General features: G+C 40.2%; 1 protein-coding gene across 2 annotated transcripts in view; it reads left to right on the top strand.

Annotated features, from left to right (window-relative positions):
- Positions 1–27,299, top strand: part of LOC119507989 (protein Shroom1-like) — an 82,958-nt gene extending 55,659 nt beyond the window's left edge. The window contains exons 14-16 of one of the 2 annotated variants that reach the window (XM_037801382.1): positions 20,660–20,899; positions 26,497–26,679; positions 26,992–27,299. In XM_037801382.1, the coding sequence (XP_037657310.1) occupies positions 20,660–20,899; positions 26,497–26,679; positions 26,992–27,168 (600 nt within the window). In that variant the 3' untranslated portion in view covers positions 27,169–27,299. Of the gene's footprint in view, positions 1–20,659; positions 20,900–25,858; positions 26,014–26,496; positions 26,680–26,991 lie in introns of those variants that run through there. The other variant, XM_037801383.1, reaches the window with a different exon arrangement.
- The last annotated feature ends 415 nt before the right edge of the window (positions 27,300–27,714 follow it).

Here is a 27,714-nt window from a genome sequence, read left to right as displayed (position 1 = left end):
CTCTGATACATGCTACAGCATAGCTGAACCCTGAAAACATGCTAAGTGAAAGAAGCCAGACACAAATGGCCACATATTGTAAGATTTCATTTAGTGAAATGTACAGAATAGGTATGTCCATAGAAACAGAAAAAAATATTGGTGGTTACCAGGGGCTGAGGGGGAGGAGAACTGAGGAGTGAATGCTTGATGAGTCTGCAGTTTTCTTTTGGTGTGAATCAAAACATTTTGAAAATGTTTTGGAACCGATAGAGATGGTGTAACCCCCAGGGAAATCATTAAGAAAATAATGTACAATGTAGTAAAAGAAACGGGAATTAAAGTGGTACATTAGGAAATATCTATTTAGCAGAACAGAAGGTGGTAATTGAGGAATGTCTTCAAAAAAAATAAAAAACAACAATGTAAGACATATAGAAAACAAATAGCAAAATGGCAGACATAAATTCTACCTTACCAGTAATTCCAATGAATAAATGTATTAAACACTCCAATCAAAAGGCAGAAATTGGAAGAATGGGTAAAAAAAAATTAATCCTAATATATACCATTTACAAGAGACGTTAGATTCAAAGACAGAAATAGATTGAAAGGAAAGCAAAAGGATAGAAAATGTCATGCCATGTAAACTGTAACCATAGAGCTGGAGTGGCTATACTATCAGATAAAATAGTCTTTAAGATAAACATTGTTACTAGAGACTTAAAAAGGACATTTTATAATGATAACATGGTCAATCCATCAGAAAGATCTATGAATTATAAACATTTATGCTGCTATGAACAGAGCTCCAAAATACATGCAGCAAAATTGATGGAACTGGAAGGAGAAATAGACAATCCAACTATAGTAGTTGGAGACTGGAATAATCCTGTATGGATAGAATAAATAGTCAGAAGATCAACAAGGAAATAGAAGACTTGAAAAACACTCCTTCCAGCAATAACAGAATACACATTCTTCTCAAGTGCAGATGCAACATTCTCTAAGATAGACCATGTATAAGGGCATCAATAAATTCAAAAGGATTGTAATCATGCAAAGTGTGTCTCTGAACCACATGGAAGTAAGCTAGAAATCAATGACACACGAAAATTTGGGAAATTCACAAATACAATTTGGTTACTCTGTATGGTATGACTTTTTCCATCTCTTTTCCTTCAACCTATTTGTGCCTTTAAATCTAAAGGGCTCTCGTAGACGGTATATAGTTTGTAGTATGTTTTTTTTTTAACGTGTTTTTCCAATCTATGCATTTTGATTGGAGAGTTTAAAATATGGAAATTAAACAACACACTCCTAAATAACCAAGGGGTCAAAGAGAAAACCACAAGGGAAATTAGAAAATACTTTTAGATGAATGAAAATGAACACATAACGTACCAGAACTTACAAGATGTAGCTAAAGCAGTGCTTAGAGGTGCTGCAAACACCTATGTTAAAAAATAAGATCTTAAATCAGTAACTTATCCTTCTCCCTTAAGGAACTAGAAAATGAAGAGCAAACTAAACCCAAAGTAATGATAAGGACGGATGTAACAGACATACCTTGGTGATATTGTGGGTTAGGTTCCAGACCACCACGAGAAAGCAAATATCACAATAAAGCGAGTCGTGGGTTTTTTGGTTTCCCAGTACATACAAAAGTTTTGCTTATACAATACTGTAGTCTACTAAGTGTGCAATAGCATTATGTCTACAAAACAGTGTACATACCTTAATTAAAATGTGACACAGAGAACAAAGTGAGCACATGCTGCTGTTGGAAAATGACACTGATAGACTTGCTTGATGCAGGGTTGCCACAAACCTTCAATTTGTGAAAAAACAAACAAAAATTCAGTATCTGCAAAGCACAATAAAGCAAAGTGCCACAAAATGAGGTATGCCTGCAATAAAGATTAGAGCTGCAATAAATTAGAGAATGAAAACAAATAGAGAAAACCAATGAAAACAAACATTAATTCTTTGAAAAGATCAAAAAGCAATGCTGGAGGACAAGACTTCAAGCAAAGTATAATGAGGAGTTTGTCAAATCATCTCTCCTCAAAGTAATGACAAAACTGGACAAAATTGTCAAAAAAAAAAAAAATTTCTAGGCTCTGGAAATTGACCAAAAGTATAGAACAAATTGAGAAGCATGTATCCTGCTTCCATCACCCACTTCCAGCTTAGTTGGCACGGTCATTCAATTAGGGAGGGTGAGATGTAAAACCCAGCAGTGATGTTGCTGGAAGGGCCTCACTTGATTTGGAGCAGAGCACAAATGCCCAATGGTCCTGTCAGTAACAGTAGTTTTCTTGGTGAAACAAATAGGGAACGTTCAGCAGTTGCATGACCCTGAGGTTGCTTTCCTGGTTAGGGCAAGCAACAGACTGGCAGACTAATCATAGACATAAAAAGGAGATCTAGAAAATGAGAGAGCTATTCTGAGGTTAAGGTGAACATGAAGTTTGGGGGGAGGGGGCACTATTTAATCCAGTAAGTGAATATTTGTCTTTTATCCTCTTAACATCTTTAAAGATTGCATAAAACAATAATTATGACACTATATGATTAGTTTTTTTCACATGTATAGATGTAATACATATGACAATAATAACACAAATCAGAGAAGGAAATGGAAACTATATTGGATCAAAATTTTTACATTTTACTGGAATTAAATTAGTATGAATCTTAAGTAGAATGTTATAAGTTAAGATGTATATGTAATCCCTAGAGCAAGTGCTAAGAGAATAATTAAAATTTATGTATTTTTAAAAATCAACAAAAGCATTTAAATGGAATACTAAAAATCTATTTAACACAAAAGAAGATAGTGAAGGATGAACAGAGTTTTTGAAAAGGCATGAGTCACATAGAAAAAAAAGCAAAATGATAGCTGTAAATATAACCATGTCCATAATTACATTAAATGTGAATGGACTAATCAGCAGATGTTGTCAAATGGATTTAAAAAACCAAGGGGCATATTACATTCAAAGATACAAGGAAGTTAAAAGTAAAAAGATGTAAAATACATAATAGAAATAGTAACCACATGAGAATTGGAGTGTCTATTAATTTCAGGAAAAATATTTATCCTACTTTTTGAATTCATTGAACTTCTTGGTTGTTTTGATTAATGCTTTTCATCAAATTTGGGATTGTTTTCAGCCATCATTTCTTTGAATACTTTTTCTGCTGCTTTCTCTCTCTTTTTCTGGTATCCCATTACACATATGTTGGTGTACTTAATGGTGTCTCTTATTTCTCTGAGGCTCTGATAATTTTTCTTCATTCTTTTTTTTTTCTTTGACTCTTCAGCTCTATCTTCAAGTTTGCTGACTTTTTTTTTTCCTGTCAGCTCAAATATACTATTGATCTCCTCAGCTATTGTACTTTTTAACTCTGGAATTTCCATTTGGTTCTTTAAAAAATGATTTCTCCTTATTGGAATTCTATATTTGATGAGACGTTGTCATCATACCTTCCTTTAATTCTCTCATGGGGTTCCTTTAGTTCTTTGGATATTTATAAGAGCTGTTTTGAAGTCTTTGTCTGGTAAGCCCAACAACTGGGCCCTCTCAAAGGCTTTTTTCTGTTGCCTGCTCCCCCTACCCTAACCGCCCCAATTTGTATGGCTCACATTTTCCTGTTTCTTTGTGTGTCTTGTAATTTTGTTGAACACTGGGCATTTTAGATAATGTTATCGTAGCAACTCTGGATGCTGATTACCACCCCAACCCCATTCCTCAGGGCTGCTTGTTGTCATTATTTGCTTGTTTGCTTTCTTTTGTTTAGTGACTTGGCAGGATTAGTTCAGTGAAGTCCATTTCCCTGCAGTGTGCAGCCTTTATTTTGCTTCTCAGGGCCTACAGCCTTGGTCATACACACAGTCAACATGACACTCCCCCCTTTAAGGGATAATGGTTTTAGCTGAACTACCTTTGCCTGTCTCTTTCCATGATATCCCTGCTGAGTTCTGGATGGTCTGCTTCTACTGGTATTACATCCAGCTGGTAGCCCCCACTAATTACTGGTGATTGCTCTATTGTTTTCAGCAATGTTCTGGGGGCATAAATTGCTCCATAGTCTGATTCTATTAAAGTTGGGCTCCTTTGCAGGAGTCATCTTTGAAGCTAGTCTTTGAGGCCTGCTCTATGAGTCCTCTTCTTAGCTGTCTCTTTCCCTTGTCTTCTCTGTTAAACTGCTAGCTGGTTTATCATTTTGCTTGTTGCTTGTTGCTACCAGCCTCTTCTTCTTTGCTCACTATAAAAATCTTCATAGTTTGAGAGAGTGCCCTTAGGCTCTGACTTCCCATGTTCTGTCTCAAATTGTCAGTCCTCTTAGAGCTACAGAATTCTGGGTTCTTTTGGTCTGACTCTTACCCAGGGCAGAACATCTTTGCCAGTGCTCTGTAGCTGGGGGGTGGGCAAGGATAGTAGCCTGCCACTCTCAGAGTGACATCCCTGCTCTACAAGTGGAGAGCTGGGTGGGGTTGGTAGCCCCTGGTCATCTTGGCTTATTTCCCAGTGGAGAAGTCACAGTATGGGCAAACTTGGGCAGGGACCATTCTGGCCACTATTCTTGGCCTGTTTCACCTGAGGTAGAGCTTCTGCCTTACAAATGGAGGCTGGCTGGAGGAAGGGAGCCTTAGACCTCACAGTCTGCTGGTGGTCTACCCCTTCCAGGGAGAAACAGTTACCCTCTAGAGAGCTGGGGAGAGAGGGAGCCTATCTTCTTGGTTGTACCCACCAGCAGAAAAGCTTCCATCAAAATGATATTGGGGAGAGAAGGAGACAGAACAAGTAGTGACTCAAATGCCACAGCCTCACTGTTCTTACTAAGGTGTGGTAAATTTTCTTGAATAAATGTTCCTTCATTTGTTGTATGACTTTAGGACAATTTCCAGAGACTTAAACTTAAAAAAAGTAATTATCATCAGTTATGGGTAATTCACTGGGGAGAAGGTCTGCAGAGCTCCTTACACTGCCATTCAGGATGTGCCTCTCCCTGTTGAATCAACAAAATATATTTAAAAACAAGAAATATTAAAATAGACAAATAGGGACATTTTGTAATGATAAAAGGGTCAACCCAACAAGAAGATATAACAATTGTAAATGTGTATGGATCTAACAACAGAGCCCCAAAGTACAAGAAGCAAAAAGTGACAGAATTGAAAGGAGAAATGGACAATTTAATAGTATTTGGAGACTTCAGTACCTAATTTCCAATAATTCATAGAACAGCTAGACAGATAATCAGCAAGAATATAAAAAATTTGGACAGCACTATCAACTAACTTGACCTGACAGTTATGGAACATGCCAACCAATGAGTGCAGAATACACATTGGAACATTTTCCAGTATAAATCATAGTATGAGGCAAAAGAAAAGTCTTAATTCATTTAAAAAGATAGTAATCATACAAAGTATATTCTCCAACTACAATTGAATTAAATTAGAAATCAAAAACAGATAAATTTTTGAAAGCCCTAAGTATTTGGAAATTAAACAACACACATCTAAACAAGACATGGGTCAAAGAAGAAATCCCAAGGCAAAAATTTAAAATGTTGTGAGCTGAATGAAAAGGAAAACAACAAAAATTGTTATGGGTTGCAGCTAAAGCAGTGCTTAGAAATTTTAGCTTTAAATTTCTATATTCAAAAGGAAGGAAGGTCCCAAATTAACAACCTAAGCTTCCACCTTAAGAAATTAGAAAAAGGAACCTAAAGAAAACAGAAGGGAAGGAAATAATAAAGATTAAAGTAGAAGGAAATGAAATGGAAAACAAAATCAATAAATCAATAAAATCAAAGGTGGTTCCTTGAAAAGATTGACAAGATTAATGAACTTTAGCTAGACTGACCTAGAAACAGAAGAGACACAAATTAACTAAATCAGGAATGAAAGAAGGAGCAATACTACTGACCCTACAGAAATTAAAAGGATGGTATGAGAATTTAATGAGCAATTTTCTGCCAACAAATTAGACAACATAGATGAAGTGGAAAAATTCCTTGAAAGATATAAACTGTCTCAGTAAGAGAGAGAAAATATGAATAGACTTACAGTGAGTAAAAACATTGTTTTAATAATAAAAATATTCCCACAAAGAAAAACCTTGGCACAGATGGCTTCTTTGGTCAATCTTATTAAATATTTAAAAAAGAAGTACCAATCCTCTACAAACTCTTTCAGAAAATATGGGAAAAGAGAATACTTCCTGTGCTGGTTTGAATGTATTGTGTCCCCCAAATGCCATTATCTTTGTAGTCTTGTGGGGCAGATGTTTGGGTGCTGGTTAGATTTGCTTGGAATGTGCCCCACCCAGCTGTGGGTGATGATTTTGATGAGATGTTCCCATGGAGGCATGGCCCCGCCCATTCAGGGTGGGCCTTGATCAGTGGAGCCATATAAATGAGCTGACTCAGAGAGAGGGAACTCAGTGAGTGCAGCCGTGAGTGATGTTTTGAAGAGGAGCAAGCTTGCTAGAGAGGAACGTCCTGGGAGAAGGCCATTTTGAGGCCAGAGCTTTGGAGCAGATGCCAGCTGCCTTCTTAGCTAGCAGAGGTTTTCCGGATGCTATTGGCCATCCTCCGGTGAAGGTACCTGATTGCTGATGTGTTACTTTGGATGCTTTGTGGCCTTCAGACTGTAACTGTGTAGCGAAATAAACCCCCATTTTATAAAAGCCTATCCATCTCTGGTGTTTTGCATTCTGCAGCATTAGCAAACTAAAACACTTCCCAACTCATTTTATGAGGCCAGTATTACCCTTATATGAAAGCCAGACAAAAACATCACAGGAAAAGAAAATTACAGACTGATATCCTTCATGAATATAGATACAAAAATCCTTTTAACATATTAGCAAACTTAATCTGGCAATGTATAAAATGATTATGCACCATGACCAAGTCAGATTTATCTAAGGAATGAATGGTTGCTTTAACATCCAAAAATAAATTAATGTAATAAATCATATTAATAAAATTAAGAAGGAAGATCATATAATCATCTCAATAGATGTAGTACAAGCATTTGACAAAACCTAACACCCATTCTTGAAACTAGGAACAAGCTAGGAATAAAAGCAAACTTTCTCAACCTGGTGAAGATCATCTATGAAAAACCTACAGGTAACCTTATACTTAATGGTGATTAACTGAATTCTTTCCCCCTAAGTTCAGGAACCAAAAAAGGACGCCCACTCTCACTGCTCTTATTCAGCATAATAAGAGAGGTTCTAACTAATGTAGTTAATTAAAAAGAAAAAATAAAATTGAAAATATCCAGATCAGAAAGGAATAAGTAAAACAGACTTTATTCATGCACATGATCCCATATCTAGAAAACTCCAAAGAATCCACATAAAAACTACTCAGATGAATAAATATGTTCAGCAAGTCACAGTATCAATATCCACAAATCAGTATGTTTGTACATACTAGCAACAAAAATCTGAAAATGCAATTAAGAAAATAATTATATTCAAGTAAGCATCAAAAAGAATAACAGGAGTAAATTTAACAAAAGTAGTGCAAAACTTGTACACTGAAAACTACAAAACATCACTGAGAGAAATTAAAGATGATCTGAACAAATGGAGAAATAGTTCATGTTTATGATTCAGAAGACCCAATATAGTTAAAATGGCAAGTTAATCTATAGATCTAACACAATCCATTTCAATATCCCAGCAGTTTTTTTTTTTGTGAAAGTTTTTTTGTAATAAATTGACTCTAAAATGTATATGGAAATTCAAAGTATATAGAATGGCCAAAACAACTTTGAAAAAGAACAAAATTTGGGGACATGCACTACCCAATTTTTCAACCTTCTGTAAAGCTACAACAATCAAGACAGTGTGATTCTGGCATAAAGATATAGACTAATGGAACATAATTGAGAGTCCAGAAATAAACACTATGTTCTTGCCTACAATGTAATTAAGTTAGATATCATTAATAAAAGTAAAGTCTCCATACATTTGAAACCAAAAAACATTCCAAAATAAATCATAGGTTAAAGAATGGCTCATAAAAAATTAGAAAATTCTTAAATTTAAATGATAACAAAAATGCTGCATATCATAACTTGTGAAAAGCAGTTATAGTAGTACTTTGAGGAAATTTGCTACCTTTAAATCCTTATATTAGAAAAGAAGAAAGGATCAAAGTAGTTAATGAGCTAAACAGTTTGGCAGTTCTGCAAAAAGTTTCATATAGATTTAGTATATGACCCAGCAATTCTACTCCCTGGGATGTATCCGAGAGAGTTGAAACCATATGTTTACACAAAATGAATGTTCATAGCAGCCTTATTCATAATAGCCAAAAAGTGGAAGGAACCCAAATATCTATCAGCTGATGAATGAATAAACAAAATGTGGTATATCTATACAATGGATTATTTAGCCATAAAAAGGAATGAAGTACTGATACATGCTACAACATGGATGAACCTTGAAAATGTTATGCTAAGTGAAAGATGCCAGGTAAAAAAGGTCACACAGTCTATGATTCCACTTAAGTGAAATGTCCAGAATAGGAAAATCCATAGAGACAGAAAGTAGTTTAGTGACTATCAGGGATTTGGAGGAGGAAGTAATGGAGAGTGACTGCTAATGAGTATGGGGTTTCTTTTTGGAGTGATTAAAATGTTCTGGAATTAGATAGTGGAGTGGTGATGGTTGTACAACCTTGTGAATATACTAAAAACCACTGAATTCTACACTTAAAAATGGTGAATTTTATGGTACATGTATTATATCTCAATTTAAAAATTAATGGTCTGAACTGTTGGAAAAAGAGCAACAGAATAAAAACAAAAACAGTAGAAAGAAGGAAAGAGTAAATATAAGATCAGAAATTAATGAAATAGAAAATGAAGATTCAGTAGATAGTACCAGCAAAGCCAAAAGGTAGACATTAGAAAAGAATTATAAAATGAAGAATTCTCCCCTTTCAATCAAGACAATCATCTCCTTAAGACAATCAAGGTAAAAAGATTGAAGACCTGAATTATATTAGGAATTATAAAGGAAAATTACAGATACAGAGGATATCAGAAAAATTAAAATTTTATGCCAATAAATTTGTAAACTAGACAAAACAGGCAATTTTCTAGAAAAAGTATAAAGTTGACTCTCAATAAGAGGAAAACTGAAATAATCCTTAGATGTCCATATATGTTCTTTAATGCCAATACCATTAAAGCATTGAATTAATAGCTAAAAATTTCTTACTCCCCAAGCAAAACTGGGCTAGATGGTTTTACATACATGGAAGATATGATTCCATACAAATCAAACTCTTCCAGTTATTAGATAAATAAGTATACCTGCCTCACCCATGGACACAATTCATTGGAAAATTACATCCCAATGTTGTGATATTGTATTCAAAAATCTTAAAATATTAGGGAATGTAATAAAAAATGTATAAAAAGATAATATACCATTGCCACATTGGGTTTTTCCAGGAATGCAAGGATAGTTTAACATTCAAAAAATTACAAATTTTATTCATCAGCTTAAAATACTAAAAGAGAAAAATACCATAATATCAATTCAAAGGATGCAGAAAAATAAGTTTACCATGAATGCCCTTCATGATAAAAACTTGGCAAACTAGGATTGGAAGGGATTTAATTTTAACCGTATTAAAGTAACCTATCAAAAACCTATATCAAATTTGCACTTGATGAAATTTTAGTAATTTTCACTTTAACATAGTATTCCAGTTATTAGTAAGACTTGTACTAGCCTTAGCCAAAGTATAATACAAGAAAAAGAAATAAAAACCATTAAGGTTTGGAAAGTAAAAATAAATAAATAAATAAATAGCTGTTATTATCCAGAGGTTATATACTTTCTGTGTAGAAATTCCAAGGAAACTGAAAAAACAAATTATTAAAATTGATCAGGTTCAGCAAGTTTGCTGGATATATGATTAATTAATAAAATTAATTATATTTAATATACTAGCAACAAAAAGCACTTATAATAACAATATAAAGGTTCTTAGAGGCAATTATAATGAAAGATTTGCTTGACATTTATAGAGGAAAATATAACAATGTATAAAGGTCAGTAAAGAAGACATAAAAAAACAGAAAGTTATAGCAGATCAAGGATAGAAAGATTCAGTTTATTAAAGATGCAATCTCCCCCAATTTATCTATAAAGATCAATTCCAATAAAAAGTCTGATGCAGTTTTTTTTAATGGGTGTAAAAAGCTGTTTCTAAAATTTAGATAAAAGAATGAAGGACAGAGAATAATCAAGAGGATTTTGAAAATAAAAGGGGTGAAGGCTAGACTTACCAGATAGTGATACTTACTGTAAATCCATACAGTAATTAAGGCAGCATGGTAATGCATGGATAAATATACCAATGGAACAGAACAGAGTGCCCAAAACAGACCCTAGCTTATATGGAAACCTGATGCATGTCTGATGATACTACAGATCAGTGGTGAAAGGATAGATTTTTCCTTGAGTGGTACTGAGACAATTGGTTATCTGTGTAGAGAAAAAATACAGTTGGATCCTTCACAACAGACACAGCAAGTTTAATGACCTAACTTGAAGAGTGAAACTTTAAAATATTTAGAAGGAAATAGAGAAGAATATTTAAATGATCTCAGGGAGAGAAAGGTTTCTTAAACAAAACACATAAACCAAGAAAAAGAAGTGATAAATTTGATTCCATTGAAATTTTAAACTTCTATTCATCAAAAGACCATTAAAGACTTCTAGGAGTATGGCAGATTAGGAGAGGCAGACCAAATTCTCCTCCATGAAAAAGGCTAGATAAAAGGCAGAAAGTGCTCCAGGACAGCAGTTCCAGGGTGCCACTGGCTGGGCAGGGTCTTCTATACCACATTGTGGGGACTTAGCTGGAGAGGCAGAGAGACTATGTTTGAAAGGATGGGGTGAGTGTGTTTGGCCCAGAGCACCACCAGGGATGGGCAGCTGGAGCCAGCTGACAAGCATGGGAAGGATCAGATTCCCACACCTTGTGCACCCATCTCAGCAATTGGCTGAGGAGATAGCCCTTCACAGCCCCATGGCTGAGAGTGCCTGTGCTGGGGATTTGTGGCTGTAGCTGGCTGCTGAGCATGGGAGGGAGCAGGTTTCCATGCCCTGTACAGCCATCTCAGCAGTTGGCTGGGGAGATAATCCTTCAGAGCTCCATGGCCAAGAGTTCCTGTAAAGGAACTCAGGATTTGGTGGACTTGTGGTGACTGCATTCCCTCTTCCTCCACAGAAGCCTGCAGTGAGCACATCCGAGAGGCAAGGGCACCACACAGAAGCATCAAGAGACTCTCCCCAACCCCAGGGACTTGCAGGTGCATGCCAGACAGGGACTGTGGTGCTTGTGCAGCTCCAAAGCCCCTGAGTAATCCACTCACAGCCCCAGGAACTGCTGGGACCCCTGTTCCCTGGAGCAGAAACCCTGCCGAACTCTGCTGTGTCTGCCCCACTCCCACAGGGCTGTCAGCCCCAAGTGAACACAGAAAACTAGTGTGCTGATGGGACCCCATCTAGTGCACAGTTGAAGATGGGGGAAAGCTGGCCTGGGAGTAAGAGGTGGCTTAAGAGCACCATCTACTTGTAGGACAGGAAAAGTGCACTCCACCACACTATAGCGCTGCAAAATTATAGACAAATGCTCAAATATTCCTGCATATACCAAAAATAAACTTTTCAAAATAAGCAAATGTCATGAGGCCAAAAACAGAAAATCAGAAAGCACATTAAGAAACTAGAAGATATGGACAACCCAAACAACCAAATTAAAAAGTCAGAGGAGACACAGAAGTTGGAGCAATTAATCAAAGAAGTACACACAAATATCCAAAACAACTTCAGTGAGTTGGCTAAGGACATAAAGGACATCAAGAAGACTTTAGAAGAGTATAAAGAAGAATTTGAAAGAGTAAATAAGAAAATAGCAGATCTTATGGAAATAAAAGGTAACATTGATCAAATTTAAAATGTACTTGAGGCACACAACAGCAGATTTGAAGAGGCAGAAGAAAGAATAAGTGAACTAGAGGACAATGCAATTGAATGTGAATGCAAAAAAGAGCAAATAGTGAAAAAATTTAAAAAAAATTGAAATGGAGCACAGGGAAATGATGGACAACATGGAGCACACAAAGATAAGAATCATTGGTGTCTCAGAAGGTGAAGAGAAGAGTAAAGGGCTAGGAAGAGTATATGAAGACATAGTTGGGGTAAACTTCCCAACCCTTCTAAATAACATAAATATGTAAATCAAAGATGCCCAGTGAACTCCAAATAGAATAAATCCAAATAAACCCACCCTGAGACATATACTAACCAAAAGAAGGAGAAACTCCTGAAGGTGGCAAGAGAGAAGTGATTCACAACATACAAGGAAACCACATAAGACTAAGTACTGACTACTCAGTGGGCACCATGGAGGTGAGAAGGCAGTGGTATGACATATTTAGTATTCTGAAACGGAAAAATTGCCAGCTGAGAATTCTTTATCCAGCAAAGCTCTCCTTCAAAATTAGGGAAAGTTTAAAATTTTTACAGACAAATGCCAAGAGAATTTGTTAACAAGATACCTGCCCTACAAGAAATATTAAAGGGAGTTCTACCAGCTAAGAGAAAAAGCAAGGGGAGAGAGGTCTTGATAAAGGCACAAGACTGAAGAGTATTAGTAAGGATAATGTAAAGGGTAAAAAAAGAGGGTGAAGGAACAGATCCAACAAATAAAAACCAAAGGATAAGATGGTTGATCCAAGAACTACCTTCACAGTAATAACATTGAATGTGAATGGATTAAACTCCCCAGTTAAAAAATACAGATTGGCAGAATGGATTAAAAAGCATGAAACATCAATATGCTGTTTACAAGAGATTCATCTTAGATCCAGTGACACAAAGAGACTGAAAGTGAACAGATGGAAAAAAAATATATATTCCACACAAGCTACAGCCAAAATAAAGCAGGGGTAGCAATACTAATATCAGACAAAATAGATTTTAAGTGCAAAGATGCCATAAGAGACAAAAAGGACACTATATATTAATAAAAGGGGCAATTCACCATGAATAAATAACAGTCATAAATGTTTATGCACCAAATCATGGTGCTCCAAAGTACATGAGACAAGCATTGGGAAAACTGAAGGAAGTAATAGATATTTCTACATTAATAGTGGGAGACTTTAATACAACAGTCTCTTCTATAGATAGAACAACCAGAGGACCAATAAGGAAATTGAGAACCTAAACAATGTGATAAATGAATTAGACTTATATAGAGCATTACATCACAAATTACCAGGATATACATTTTTCTCTAGTGTTCATGGAACATTCTCCAGGATAGATCATATGCTGGGGCACAAAACAAGCCTCAATAAATTTTAAAAAGATTGAAATTATTCAAAGCACATTTTCTGACTCTAATGGAATGCAACTAGAACTCAATAACCATAAAAGAACCTGAACATTCACAAATATCTGAAGGTTAAACAACACATTCCTAAACAATCAGTGGGTCAAAGAAGAAATTGCAAGACAAATTGCTAAATATCTAGAGATGAATGAAAATAAGACCACAACATATCAAAACCTGCAGTGAAGGCAGAGCTGAGGGGGAAGTTTATAGCTCTTAATGCATATATTAAAAGGAATAACGAGCTAAAATCAAAGGACTAATGGAACAACTGAAGAAGCTAGAGAATGACCAGCAAACTACCCTAAAGCAAGTAAAAGAAAAGGAATAACAAGGATAAAAGCAGAAATAAATGATACGGAGAACAACAACAACAACAAAAACAATAGAATAAATAACTCCAAAAGTTGGTTGTAAATGGGAGGCTGAGCCCTCCTATAATTATGCCTAAGAGGAGACTCCAGGGAACCTCTTTTGTTGCTTAGATGTGGCCTTTCTCTCTCTAAGCCCAACTCTGCAAATAAATTCATTAACCTCCCCCCACCATGAAGGACATGACTCCCAGGGGAGTGAATCTCCCTGGCGACATGGGACATGACTCCCAGGAATGAGCTTGGCTGGCCTGGCCTCAAGGGATTGAAAATGCCTTCTTGACCAAAAGGGGGAAAAGACAAAATAAGGTTACAGAAGCTAAGAGATTTCAAATAGAGTCAAGAGGCTATCCTGGAGGTTTCTCTTATGCAAGCTCCAGCTAGATATCCCAATGGCCACAGCATGCCAAGCCTTAACCAACAGTAGTCCCAAATACCTAGTCCCTATCTCAGATTCTATAAAAGATTCACTAAGTTTTATCTCTCAGAAACTTAAATACACCAGAGTGTTCCTGTGCCAGACAAGTCCTAAAACCCAGAGGCAACAGCCTCTTTAAGAACAACAATCAGATGCAGCTCCCTTCCCCATAATGTTGACACCTGTTTTCAATATAAGCAAGTTTGGATTGTCACTGCCTAGACACCCCTGAAGATTGAGAAAGTGATTAAAGAGGAAGGGGTAGCAACAGACAAGATAGGATTTAACAAAGGATTATGAATACTGAATCTTTATATAAATATAAATATATATATATATATATATATATATATATATATATATTTTAGATTCTAGGGTATTAGTATAGCTAGAAGGAAATAACTGAAATGGTGGAACTGTAACCCATAATATTCTTTAAAATTTGCTCTATAATTACTCATTAAATTATATTTTGAAAGTTATTACCTTTCTGTATATATCTTATATTTCACAATAAGGAAAGAACAGAAACTGTGGAAATGTAACCCATAACATTCTTTGAAATTTGCTCTGTTCTTGTGAAATCATACTTTGAAAGTTATCACTGTTATATGTATATGTTAAATTTCACAATAAAAAAGTATTTTAAAAAGGTCATTAAAAAGTTCAACAGACAAGTCATTGTGGGAGAAGGTATTTACAACATATAAGAAAGGATTAGGATTCAGAATATATAAAAGATGTCTTCAAAAAAAAAAAAAAAATAGGAAGAGGACAAAACAATCCAGTAGAAAATTTGGCAAAGATAGAAGTAGGTAATTCACAGTTTAAACATATAAAAAGATGCTCAACTTTGTTAGTAATTACAGAAATAAAAATTAAAATTGAAAATAATATACCATGCCATATTCATCAGACTGACAAAAATGAAAACGTCCTGACAGTAGGAAGTGTTGGCAAAGACATATATCAATGGGGAAACTGCTGACATTAAATTGGTACAATAACTTCAGAAAACAATTTGGCAATATCTAATGAAGTTGAATATGCTCATATCCTACAACCAGTAATTCCATTCTTAGGTATATAACTGAAAGTAGCTCTTACACACATGTACAATAGAATGTATGAGAATTGTTCAAATGGAAAAGCACTGTTTGGAATAGTAAAAAAAAAAAAAAAACAAAACAAAACTTGGAAACAAGCTGTCACTCAACAGGAAACTGGGTAAATAGATTGTAGTATTTTCATAAGTGGAATTGCTAAACAGTGGTGAAACTGAGTGGGCTGGTTTTACATATCAACATGGAAAAATTTCATGAACAAAATTAATTTCTTATTTTTTATTTTAATTTTTTTTTATTTTTTATTGAGATTGTTCACATACCATACAACTATCCAAAGATCCAAAGTGTACAATCAATTGCCCATACAGCTGTGCATCCATCACCACAATTAATTTTTTTCAATTTTTAGAACATTTTCATTATTTCAGAAAAGAAATAAAGACAAAACAGGAAACTCATCCTCTCATACCCCTAACCACCTCCCTCCATTATTGATTCATAGTTTTGATATAGTACATTTGTTACTATTGATGAAAAAATGTTAAAATAACCGCTAACTGTAATATATAGTTTGCAATACATACATTTTTTTCCTATATGCCGCTCTATTATTAACTTCTAGTTATAGCGTCATACATTTGTTCTAGTTCATGAGAGATTTCTAATATTTGTACAGTTAATCATGGACATAGTCAACCACAAAATTCACTGTTTTATACATTCCCATCTTTTAACCTCCAACTTTCCTTCTGGTGACATACATGACTCTGAGCTTACCCTTTCTACCACCTTCACACACCATTCAACACTGTTAGTTATTCTCACAATGTGCTACTATCACCTCTCTCCATTTCCAAATGTTTAAGTTCACCCTAGTTGAACATTCTGCTCATAGTAAGCAACCATTCCCCATTCTTTAGCCTCATTCTGTAACCTGGTAGCTTATATTTCATGTCTATGAGTTTACATATTATAATTAGTTCATATCAGTGAGACCCTGCAGTATTTGTCCTCATGTGTCTGTCTTATTTCACTCAATATCGTGCCCTCAAAGTTTCTTCATCAACCCATTTTTTTAAGACAGTTTTGTTTGCACACCATACATTCCATCCTAAGTAAACTATTGTTGGTTCCCTGTATAGTCATGTATTTATGTATTCAGCACCATTGCCACTATTTATATAAGGGCATCTCCATTTCTTCCACAAAGAAGGAGGAAGAGTCAAAGAAGGTAGAGAGACAAAAGAAAAAAAAAGAAAGAGAAAAAAAGAAAAAACACATGACAGCTAGAAAGTAACAAAAGGAAAGACAGCATTAACCTAAAGTAGAATAAAGAGTCAGCAACATCACCAATGCCAGAAGTCCCATACCCTTCCCCTATCCCCACCCCCATATGCATTTAGCTTTGGTATATTGCCTTTGTTATATTAAAGGAAGCATAATTCAATGTTTCTGTTAATTATAGTCTCTAGTTTGCATTGATTGTATTTCCCCCCCCCCAATCCCACCCTATTTTTAACACCTTGCAATGTTGACATTCATTTGTTCTACCTCATGTAACTTTTCTTACAATCGTTGAGCACCGTGGGTTTCACTGAGTTATACAGTCCCAGTCTTTATCTTTTGTCTTTCGTTCTGTTGTCCCACATGGTCCTAACCTTCCTCTTTCAACCATGCTCACAGTCATCTATGTTCAAGGTACTTACATTGCTGTGCTACTGTCTCCCAAAATTGTTTTCAAAACCTCTCACTCATGTCTTTTTCTTTCTATCTGCAGTGCTTCCTTTAATGTTTCCTGTAGAGCAGGTATCTTGTCCACAAACTCTGTCATTGTCTCCTTCATATCTGAAGGACAGTTTTGCTGGATATAGGATTCTTGGTTGGTGTTTTTTCTCTTTCAGTTTCTTAAATATATCACTCCACTTCCTTCTTTCCCCATGGTTTCTGCTGAGAAATCTGCACACAGTCTTATCAAGCTTCCTTTGTGATGAATCACTTTTCTCTTGTTGCTTTCAGGATTCTCTCTTTATCTTTGATGTTTGATATTCTGATTAAGTGTCTTGGCATAGGCCTATTCAGATGTATTCTGTTTGGGGTATGCTGTGCTTCTGGATCCATAATTTTATGTCTTTCATAAGAGATGGGAAAATTTCATTATTTCCTCTATTATTGCTTCTGCCCCTTTTCACTTCTCTTCTCCTTCTAGGACAGCAATGACACATACATTCCTGCATTTCATGTTGTCCTTCAATTCCCAGAGATGTTGGTCATATTTTTCCATTCTTTTCTCTATCTATTCTTTTGTGTGTAGGCTTTCAACTGTCTTGTTCTCCAGTTCCTGAGTGTTTTCTTCTGCCTCTTGAGATCTGCTGTCGTATGTCTCCATTGTGTCTTTCATCTCTTGTGTTGTGCCTTTCATTTCCATAGATTCTGCCAGTTGTTTTTTCAAACTTTTGATTTCTACCTTATTTACACCCAGTGTTTTCATTATACACTTCATCTCTTTTGCTATATCTTTCCTAAACTTTTTGAATTGATTTAGCATTAGTTGTTTAAATCCCTGTATCTCAGTTGAAGTGTAGGTTTGTTCCTTTGACTGCCATAACTTCATTTTTCTTAGTGTACATTGTAGTTTTCTGTTGTCTAGGCATCTGGTTTCCTTGGTTACCCCAATCAGGTTTTCCCAGACCAGAACGGGCTCAGGTTTTGGAAGGATGCAATAGTATCCAGTTTCCCTGAGGGTGTCTTAGAAGATTGATACACCCTGTGAGGCCTCAAGTCACTGTGCTTTTCTGCTCAGCAGGTAGCACCTGTCAGCCTGTAGCTCCAGACTGGTGTAAGGAGGTGTGGCCCATGGCTGTTTCCCCCCAGGCTCTGGGGACTGGTTCTGAATGGAAGGCAGGTAGTAGTAGAGCTTGGCACCATCTTCTTTCTCTTAGGGAAGATACACCCCCTAGGAGAGGTCATTTACATTTGAATAGTCTCTCTGTTTGTGCTAGCTCCATCCTTGTCTGTGTCAGAGTAATGGGAACTGAAAATGGCTGAGGCTTTCTCCACTGAGCTGAAAATGAGACAGAAAGCCCCCTTCAGGGCCAGTCCATGGCCACCCTCCAGCTCTCCAAGGTCAGTCATCACCAAAAGCCTCTGTCTGCTGGTTGGGGATTCATAGCTTGTATTGAGCAGTCCACACTTGTTAATAAAAACCCCAGTTGGAGCTCAGCTGAGATTTATTTGCTTGCTTGGAGAGTGCTGCTGTCTAGCACTGTGAGGCTTTGCAGTTCTGGCCATGGTGGGGAGGAGGCTCCCAGCTTGGATCCACCATTTTTACTTACAGATTTTATGCTGTGATCTCAGGCATTCCTCCCAATTCAGGTTGGTGTATGATGAGTGGACAGTCACGTTTTTCCCCTGCATTTATTCCAGATTATTTACTAGTTGTTCCTGGTTGTTTATTAGCTGTTCCAGGGGGACAAACTAGCTTTCACTCCTCTCTATGCCACCATCTTCTTCCGTCTCTCACAAACAAAATTTTAAATACAAAAAACAAATTGCCAAACAATACATTATTGTGTACCATTTAATGCATAAAAATGCAAAACATGTAGTTTTAGGGATGCATATGTGGTAAAAGTATAAAATACATGAGGATGACAAATTCCAAATTTACAGTAGGGCTACCTTTGTGGGAAGGGAAGAGGATTTGATCCACAGGAGACACCACCTGAAATGGCCATATTTTATTTCTTAAGCTGGGTGGTAGGTATATGGCTGTTCATTATATTATTCCTTATGCCTTTTTGTGTATCTTAAATACATAGTTTTTAATTTTAAATAAAACCATATGCAAATGGTTACCATGTGGGGACCACAAATAAAAGTATACAAGACAAATGAAAACACCAGCTGCCCTAATGTTTTCCAAATAGTTGTGGTTTGAGAGATAATTTCCAGTGACAGCATCTGACAGATTTAAAGGGTGGTGTATCTCTAAAACATTTCTATTCTCCTCCAAAAACCCTCTCTATCCCCTCTTGAACCCACTGCAAACTCATCTCAGTTAAAGGCATCACTATTTACCTAGTTGCTCTGTCTGAAACAGTAGGAGTCTTTCTTGCTTTCTCTCTTTGCTATGCATCCCTGAGTTCATCAGCAAGCCCCATCATCACTAAAATATAGCCACAATCTGTCCTGTTCTCTCCAACACCACCACTGTCCCCCATTCCATCCCAGTCCAATCCAATCAAACCTCATCCCTTGCCGCCCTAATTGGCCTCCCAGTCGCTGTTCTTGCCAGCCCCCCACCCAGTCTCTTTTCCATCAAGCAGCCACAGAGATTTCTTAAAAATGTAAATCAATTCATACCAGTCCATTTTCCAAAGTCCTCGAAGGCTGAGATGAAAATTCAAAATCCAAGCCTCAGCGAGGCGTCCCCTGACCCCCTGTTCTAAAACAGCTGCCAGGACTGCCCCTCCCCTGCCTGACCAGTCACCCTATCTCCTTTTGTGCTTTATTTTCTTTCCTACCTGATGTTATATTATATGTGTATTTGTTTAAGTGTTTATTTCTGTCTCCCCAACTAGATTGTACTCTTTATAGGGGCTTAAAATTTTCTCTTATTCATTGTTGCAGTTCTCAGCGCCTAAGATTTTGCTTGCTTAGCACATGGGAGATGCTCAGCTGGAGCTTTTGCAATGAATGAATGGATTGATTTGGATGGAAATCAAGATGATAAGTCAATTTAGATGGAAGTCAATTACTGTGATAAGGGAAAATTTAGATGACTCAGAAAGTACCTCTTGGTAAAAAACAAAAGCCATTGGAGTTGTAAATGCATGAAAGGAATTTGAAGAGCATTATTTCATAAAGTGAAAGTGAAAAAAAGAATTTTTTAAGAAACACATTACTTTAGTTAACTGATTTTAAGTATGTATGATTTATTAAATTAATCGATTCAATTTAAGTAGACATATGAATACTCCTTCTATATTCCTAAAAGTGTATGTATTTAGATTGGCACCCAAACTGTTGGGATCTTCTCTTTGGAAAACCTTGTATTCAGGTTGCCTGACATTTGAGTTGCTTTATATGGGGGCCTATATAGTCACTCTGTCTGCTGTTAAGTCATTTCCAAACACCTCAAGTCAAACCTAGCCCCCAGTTTAGGGCCACAGAATAGGGAAGACATAAAAGGGGAATGGAGTCCAGTAAGTGAGAGGTGCTGTGTGCCAGGGACTCTGCCTGGGTATCTCTTGTGTGGGTGGCTTAGGAGACCCCTACCCCCACCAGATTGGGTGGCCCAGGCAGGGACAGAGGCAGAGACTCTGCAGCCTGGCCGACCTCTCCCACCCTTGTCACTTCTGCAGATGTCGGAGCTCCTCTTTGTGTCCATCTACGGCGCCGAGTTCTTCATGAAGCTCTATGTGGACCCCATTCATTACTGGAAAGGTGGCTACAACCTGCTGGATGTCATCATACTTATCATTATCTTCATCCCCTACGCCCTCCGCAGGATCAAGGGCAAGCGTTACCCATACCTCAACATTGCTGACGGCATTCAGTCCCTGCGCATCCTCAAGCTTATCACCTACAGCCGTGGCATGCGGGTGAGTGCCCCTGGGGTGCCATGGACCCGGCAATGCAGGCTCTAGGGCCCATCTGACCACAAGCTCCTGGTGAAATGATAATTCTTCTAGTGTCTTCCAGTTATTGTGTCCTACTGTATGACAGGTAGATCTTTGCTGATGTTATCTCACTTGATCTTAAGACAATTGTAAGACAGGTTTCATTAGCTTCATTTTACAGATGAAGAAATTGAGGCCTAAGGTCACTCAGCCATTAAATGTCCAAGCTGAGATTTGAAAGGGGTGGCTGACTTCAGAGGTCATCTGATCTTTTCTCCTCTCCCATGCTGCAAAATGACTGATTGTTTTATGACACATGGCCCTTGGAACTACATGCCCAGAAGTCTCCAGCTTTTGGGTGGCTTTGGCCACTTGCTGCTTTTTCCAGACAGCTAAAATCTGCTGCTTCTCTGATGGGAATAGTCTCATTACTTTGTTCAGGCAGCTCTGGAAATGCTGCTTCCACTGAGACATCTTCCTGGATTGCTTAAAGTCATGGGGTGACCATCCCTTCCGTGGCTCAGAAGATTTCAGACCAACCTCAGGGCTGATCACTTGCACAAAACCGTGCCCTCAGGCATTTGTCCTAGACATCAATATGTTTGTCCTGGCTGTGTACCCAATATCCATATTTCTCCAGGAAGAGGCTAGTGTTGACCTGTTTGCCTAGTCAGGATGTGCCAGTCTATTCTGCTGAGAAATGGACCCTAGCTCAGCCCTGGGTGGCCTACTCTCTAGGGCCTGGGTCCTACACTCAGGGAGCCCCAGGCAGGAGTGTAAAAGAAAAGGGGAATATTAGAGAATTCCCCCTGCCACACATCCACATCCATTCACCCCTTCTCACTCTCTTATAGTCACACCTGTGTGTATGTGTGTGTGTCCCCTCCCAAACAACAGAGCCCAGCCCTCCCTCTCCTTTTCATGGCCAAGATTGGGAACAAAGCTATCTATACTCCCAGTCTCCATTTCTCCTTCTTTAATTTATGTCCGGGCTTCTACCCCTCTACTCCAGAGTATTTCTGAGGTTGCCAATGATCTCCTTGTCGCCAAATCCAGTGGCCATTTTCCTTGGCATCCTTGCTGCTTTCTTTTGGTATTCCACTAACCTCTTGGCTATGATTTTTTAGGTGACTTTTTTCTTTGCCTGGCCCATAAACATTATTTTCTCAGATCTATGACTTGAGTTGTCTTCTCTTCTCACTCTGTATATAATGTCTGTGTGATCTTTTCTGCTTTCCAGGGGTCTTAACCTATCCATGGCCCTCTCTTTGACCTTTAGACCCAACTGCCTCCTGGAAATCTCATATGCTTCCCAAACTCAACACATCTAAACTGGAGCTCATCACTCTCCCCCTACCCCCACGCTCAAATCCAAAAGCCCTGGTTCCCACTCCTATATTTCATCTTTTGGTGAAGGGTAACAACCTCGTTCAGTTGCCAAGTCATAAATCTGAGTGTCAGTTTTGACGCCTCGCTCTTAAAGCCCTGTTGCATAGCTTCTTAAATATTTACTTATTTATTTAATTTAAAAAATTCAAAAATTTCCAAACATGCTATACCCACCAAGCAATAGCTTCCCCAACCCCCCTCCCATCATCCCCTGGTAACCTCTACTTTCTGTCTCTATGAATTTTCTATTTCTAGATGTTTTATATAAGTGAAATCATACAGTATTTGTTCTTATATGCCTTGCTTATTTCACTCAGCATAATGTTTGCGAGAGTCGTCCATGTTGCAGCATGTCTCAGAACTTCATTCTTTCTTTTGACCGAATTGTGTGTATGTAGATGCATTTTGTTCCTCTGTTCATCTGTCAATGAACACTTGGGTTGTTTCCACCTTTTGGCTATTGTGAATAATGCTGCGATGAACACGGAGTACAACACTCTGTTTGAGTCCCTGTTATCAATCTCTTTGATTATATACTTAAGAGTGGAATTTCTGGGTCATATGGCAATATTTAACTTTTTGAGGGACCACCAAACTGTTCTCCACAGCAGCTGCACCATTTTACTGTTCACACCAAAATAGTTATTGGCTTGTCTGCTTCTCTTTAACCCGAGCTATCATCTTTTCTCCATCTAGCAGCCTTTATCTGGATCCTGGCAACAGCTTCCTGTACTACTGCGAGCCCTGGAGCAGAAATGCCCTAGTGGCTTAGGGAGAATTTTGAAAGCGCCCATCAGATCATGTCCTCTTCATTTCATTTGACAGGGGCTCCCCCCTTGTTCGAAGGCTACAGACAGACCCTATCATGTGTCCTATAAGGAGGAAAGGGGAGTGTCTGTGGCGCTGGGCATTGGAGTCCATGTCTGGCAGGGACAAGAGTGAGGCAGGCAGGCAGGAAAGACGACTGGAGGTCCCTGGGGGGTCAGTGCTGGGGGGTGGGCACTGCAGAGTGAGGGAGTTTTCTAGGTTTCTCTAGATGTTGGCTACCAAGGGAGCAGGGGCTGGAAGTGATACAAGGGTCACCAGAGAAAAGGAAGTCAAGGGATGGAGAGATGGTGAGTCATCCACAGAGATGCTGAAGACCCCAGGATGGCAGCAGAATGGGGTGGAGAAGGAGCTGGTAGGCCTGGAGGCAGAGTCCTCAAGACATGAGGGAGAGTGGAAAGCTGGAAGTTTGGCCCTGCCCAGAAGCAGGGGCTTTGCCCACAGAGGCAGAGGCTCTGAGGAGAAGGCAGACAGTGGACTTCTGAATCCGAGGTCAGTGGGGGATGGACAGCCCCCTCAAGAGAATTGCTGGGGATATCGTGTCCTCAGGTGAGAGAGGATTTTCAGGTGAGGCCAGGAGAGAGGTCACCACAGACTGAGAGTGACAGAGACCTGCGGAGTCATGTGAGGAAGGGCTGAGGGGGAGGAAGCTTGGGACAGTGCAGGAAGGAAGGAAGCAGAAAGGACTAGTGGTAGGCAGGGCTTCCATTTTGGGGACAGTGACCCAGATCAGCACCCTGTTGGCGGAGGACAATGGTTCCCTGCTGAGTGCACTGGTCGGCTGTGTCCTGGCAGCCTTGTTGGAAGGTGAAGGCCCAAAGGTGCCGTGGCTAAGAGCCCGGCATTAGGCAGCCCATCTTTCCTGCGTGGGGAACCAATGAAGGAGCACAGCCCTCCCTGCTGGCCAAGGACTTTAACCCAGAGTTCAGCCTGGCCTGCTTGGTGACTGTGGGTCTCTGTTCAGCCTTTGGCTTTGTAGACATGTACAGAGACCCATGGGCATGCACACAACACATACATAAACATGTACCCCATGTTTGTCCTCCGTGTTTACCTGTCATTAAGCAGAACTTTGTATCCCAAAGTGGTTGCCTGAGGACCACCAGTCCCCTCCCCTCCACACACACACACACACACTCTTGCCTGAGGCTCTCCTGTAGCCTTTGAGATGCCATGGGACTCCAGATCAGAAGGGGGCACAGCAGCGACCCTGGATTAAATGCCCTCTGCACGCTGGCCTGGTCTGCTGGCCAGGGTAGCTGGAGTTATGGAAGGTGGGGGTCTGCACCTCTGTGCTAATTTATATTAATTGAAGTCTAAATGAGCCCTTAACAGGGCTGCAGCCTCAGTGCCCAGAGCTGGCACTCTGGCACATTCTTGGCTCCCATTCCCTGATTAATTAAAATGACACTCTTCCTTCCACCTCACAGCAATAAACCTGCACCATGAGCAAATAGTTCCTTGCTGTGTTGCACACAGAGAGGTTCTGTTAGCTGGGCATCTAGGACCACACTGCCCCTGTTCATCTGCAGTCCAGCCAGAAAAATAATCTTCAAATGCCAGCTTCTAGTGGGAGTTCCAGCCTTCCCTTCCTTCCTGCTTCTCCTCCTTGGAGCTGGATGACTTTTTGCACCTCCAAGTGGCTACACAGAAGGGCTTTCTCAGAGTGTCCAGGCCTGGGCACCTGCCCTGCCTAAAGACCCCTTAATGCCCCAGGGCAAGGAATGCAGTGGTGCTTTGACCTGGAGAGGTGAACTGGGGCTAACAACTGCTTCTCCAAAGAATTTGGGAAGTTTAAATCAGGTACCACCTGGGGGCCAGGCTGTAGACCTTGATAGCCCAGGACCTCCTCGGGAAAGGAGGTACCAGCCTGTGGAGATCTGGGGAACCAACCGCTGGGACTAGATTTTTGTACTTTTCTGGACTATGATACTAATGGAGTCTGCCTCTATTGTGCTTGAAGAATATGGGAAGACCGGCTGTATGGGTCCCCATGTGGGCCTTCCTGGAGGATGTGGCCTCCTCTTCTTCGAGGTTATTGCTTTGACCTCAGGTGGCACTGGTCCCAGTGGGCTAGCCCGGAGTGGGAGTCCCTGCTGGGGCTTCCTTCCCAACCTTGCTTGCGTGCCTCAGATTCTAGCATTCAGTGCACCCTCTCCCTGACCCAGGCTGGCCTGCTCTGCAGATGGCATCTGGTGGCAGCTTTTCCTTGAGGACTTACCGCTTTAATTTTATCAATTCTTGAGAAGTTCTTCTCTGTCTGGCAGGGAGGAAGCAATATTTTTAAAGCATAGCTCTTCTGGAACTAATCCAAAACACTGATTTTCTTCCCCCAAGGAGAGGAGAGAGGCATCTGGCATGAGTTCACCTCTGGCAGCCAGCTGCCAAATCGCCCACACTCAGAACAGCCCTGGTGCACTTGGGTTGTCGCCCTGCTCCCCAAATTACCCCAAACTGTCAAAAGGTCACTGTCTTGTGCACTTCTCTCTTTCAACTACCTCCTTTCCTAATGTTGAGCCAATACATGGTTTTTGTGCTTTGGAGCATTAGTGGTTGAGGATTGTGGCACCAGGCGAAGGGCTTGGGCATTGGTCCTAGCTCTGCTGTCGTCCTTGAGTGTGACTGTGGCCAGGAAATTTCGCTTTTGTGGTCCTCTGATTCCTCACCTTGAAATGAGAATAATGATAACACTTACCCACCTTGAAATTTGCCTGTGAAAACCTCTAGGTAGGTGAGCATGTATTGAGCACCTACTATATGCAAGATTCTGGAGCATGAAGGATGAATGATGAGGAGCCATAGACTGTGCTGACCAGGAGTGGGCAATATAGTGGTGAGATACATCAAATGCCTGTTCCATGGGGGGAAGAGTGAGGTCACAAGACGGGGACTTGCCTGTGAATGCGGGGCCTGAAAGAATGGGCCACATTCCTCTAGGCTCTCTCCAGTCTCACACCCAGGGTGGCTCTCGTGCTACTCTTGGGTCTGGGTCAAAGGGCATTCAGGGCTAGCCTGCAGTTGAGAAGCAAGAGCAGGACTCCCTGGAATGACCACAGAGCTGGGCTGGGTTCAAGGGGAGGAGTTCAAGGACCTGAGGCAGCACACACACATATCTGCCCATAGGGGCTGAGAGTGAGTGTCCGGTACCGTATCTGTGAACAGCTGTTATATTGATCCAGCCCTCAGTCTGGGCATGGTTCTGACTCATACTGTTCATTCATTCAACCAACATCTATGGAGCATCTACCATGTGCCAAGCACTGCATACATTCTGGGAAAGTGTGAACAGGGCAGGCTCTACCTCTGTCCTCTGGGCACCACCCGGCCTGGTGCCCTTGCCTAGCGCCAGTCTCCCTACCTTGCAGACGCTCATCACCACCGTGGGGCAGACAGCCTACACCGTGGCCTCTGTGCTCATCCTGCTCTTCGTCCTGATGTTCATCTTCGCCATCTTGGGCTTCTGTCTGTTTGGAGCCCCGGAGACGGGTGACCTGAATAACTGGGGGAGCCTGGCTGTGGCCTTCTTCACCCTCTTCAGCTTGGCCACGGTACCCTGTTTGGGCATTGAAGGAGTGGGGGTGGGGGCAAGGAGCTTGAGAAGGGGCTGTCCAGGTGGTGTGGGTGTGTGAACACACTGAGCCTCATGTGGGGCTTTCCCCATGACCAGGGACTCATCTGGGCTCCTGGGATGCTAGGGGCCAGTGTTCCAGGGCTCATCTGCAGGGTATTGAGGGGCTGGTATGGAGGCAGAGCCAGCCTCTAACTCAGTGGGAGGCACTCCTTAGGTTGGGGCTCCCTGGGCTAGGTGAGAAGGAGGCCTGCCCGGTGGATATGAGCTCATACCTGCCTGGTATGAGCAGGCTGATGGCTGGACATACCTGCAAGAGCAGCTGGACAAGCGGGATTTTGCTCTGTGCCGGACATTCACCATCCTCTTCATTCTGCTTGCTTCCTTCATCTTCCTCAGCATGTTTGTGGGTGTGATGATCACCCACACTAAGGTGAGGCTGTGCATATCAGGACCAGGGGCCAGTTAGGTATGGCAGGCAGGACCATGGGCCCAGTCCCAGGGACAACCTGAGCTGTGTCTCCCTCCTGAGATGGAGGGGAGGTGGCCAGATGAGCCCTTCCCTTACCCTAGCCCAACTCTTCTCTCTGAGCCAATGCATTTCCCCTGTGGTGGTGGGTGGTGGGACAGCGGGTCTTGGGAAGCCACTGCAGTTGCAGTTGGTAGCCTCAGCTGGGGGCTGGCCCTGCATTGGGGAGGGTCCTCTTGTTGAGGGGCCTGGGCTGCAGTGCAAGGCTAAGGGAGGAGGACTGGAGACAAGTATGCAGCAGGAGCCTGCTCTGACCTCCACCCTCTGAATTTCTAGGACTCTATCAAAAAGTTTGAGCAGAAACTGAAGTTGGAGAGATGCATTACACTCATGGAAGAGAAGCAGGTGATTCTGAAGCGGCAGCAGGAGGAGCTCAGCCGGCTGATGCAGACACAGGTGGGTGAGCGCTGCAGGTAGATGGACAGACAGGTAGATGGGCATGGCCAGAAAGAGGGGCCCTGGGGCCCTTGTAGAGGCAGGGGCCTC

This window comes from Choloepus didactylus, chromosome 13 (genome assembly GCF_015220235.1).
Source record: "Choloepus didactylus isolate mChoDid1 chromosome 13, mChoDid1.pri, whole genome shotgun sequence".
In the NCBI taxonomy this organism is placed as follows: domain Eukaryota; kingdom Metazoa; phylum Chordata; class Mammalia; order Pilosa; family Megalonychidae; genus Choloepus; species Choloepus didactylus.
This window is presented reverse-complemented; position numbering and strand designations above follow the sequence as displayed.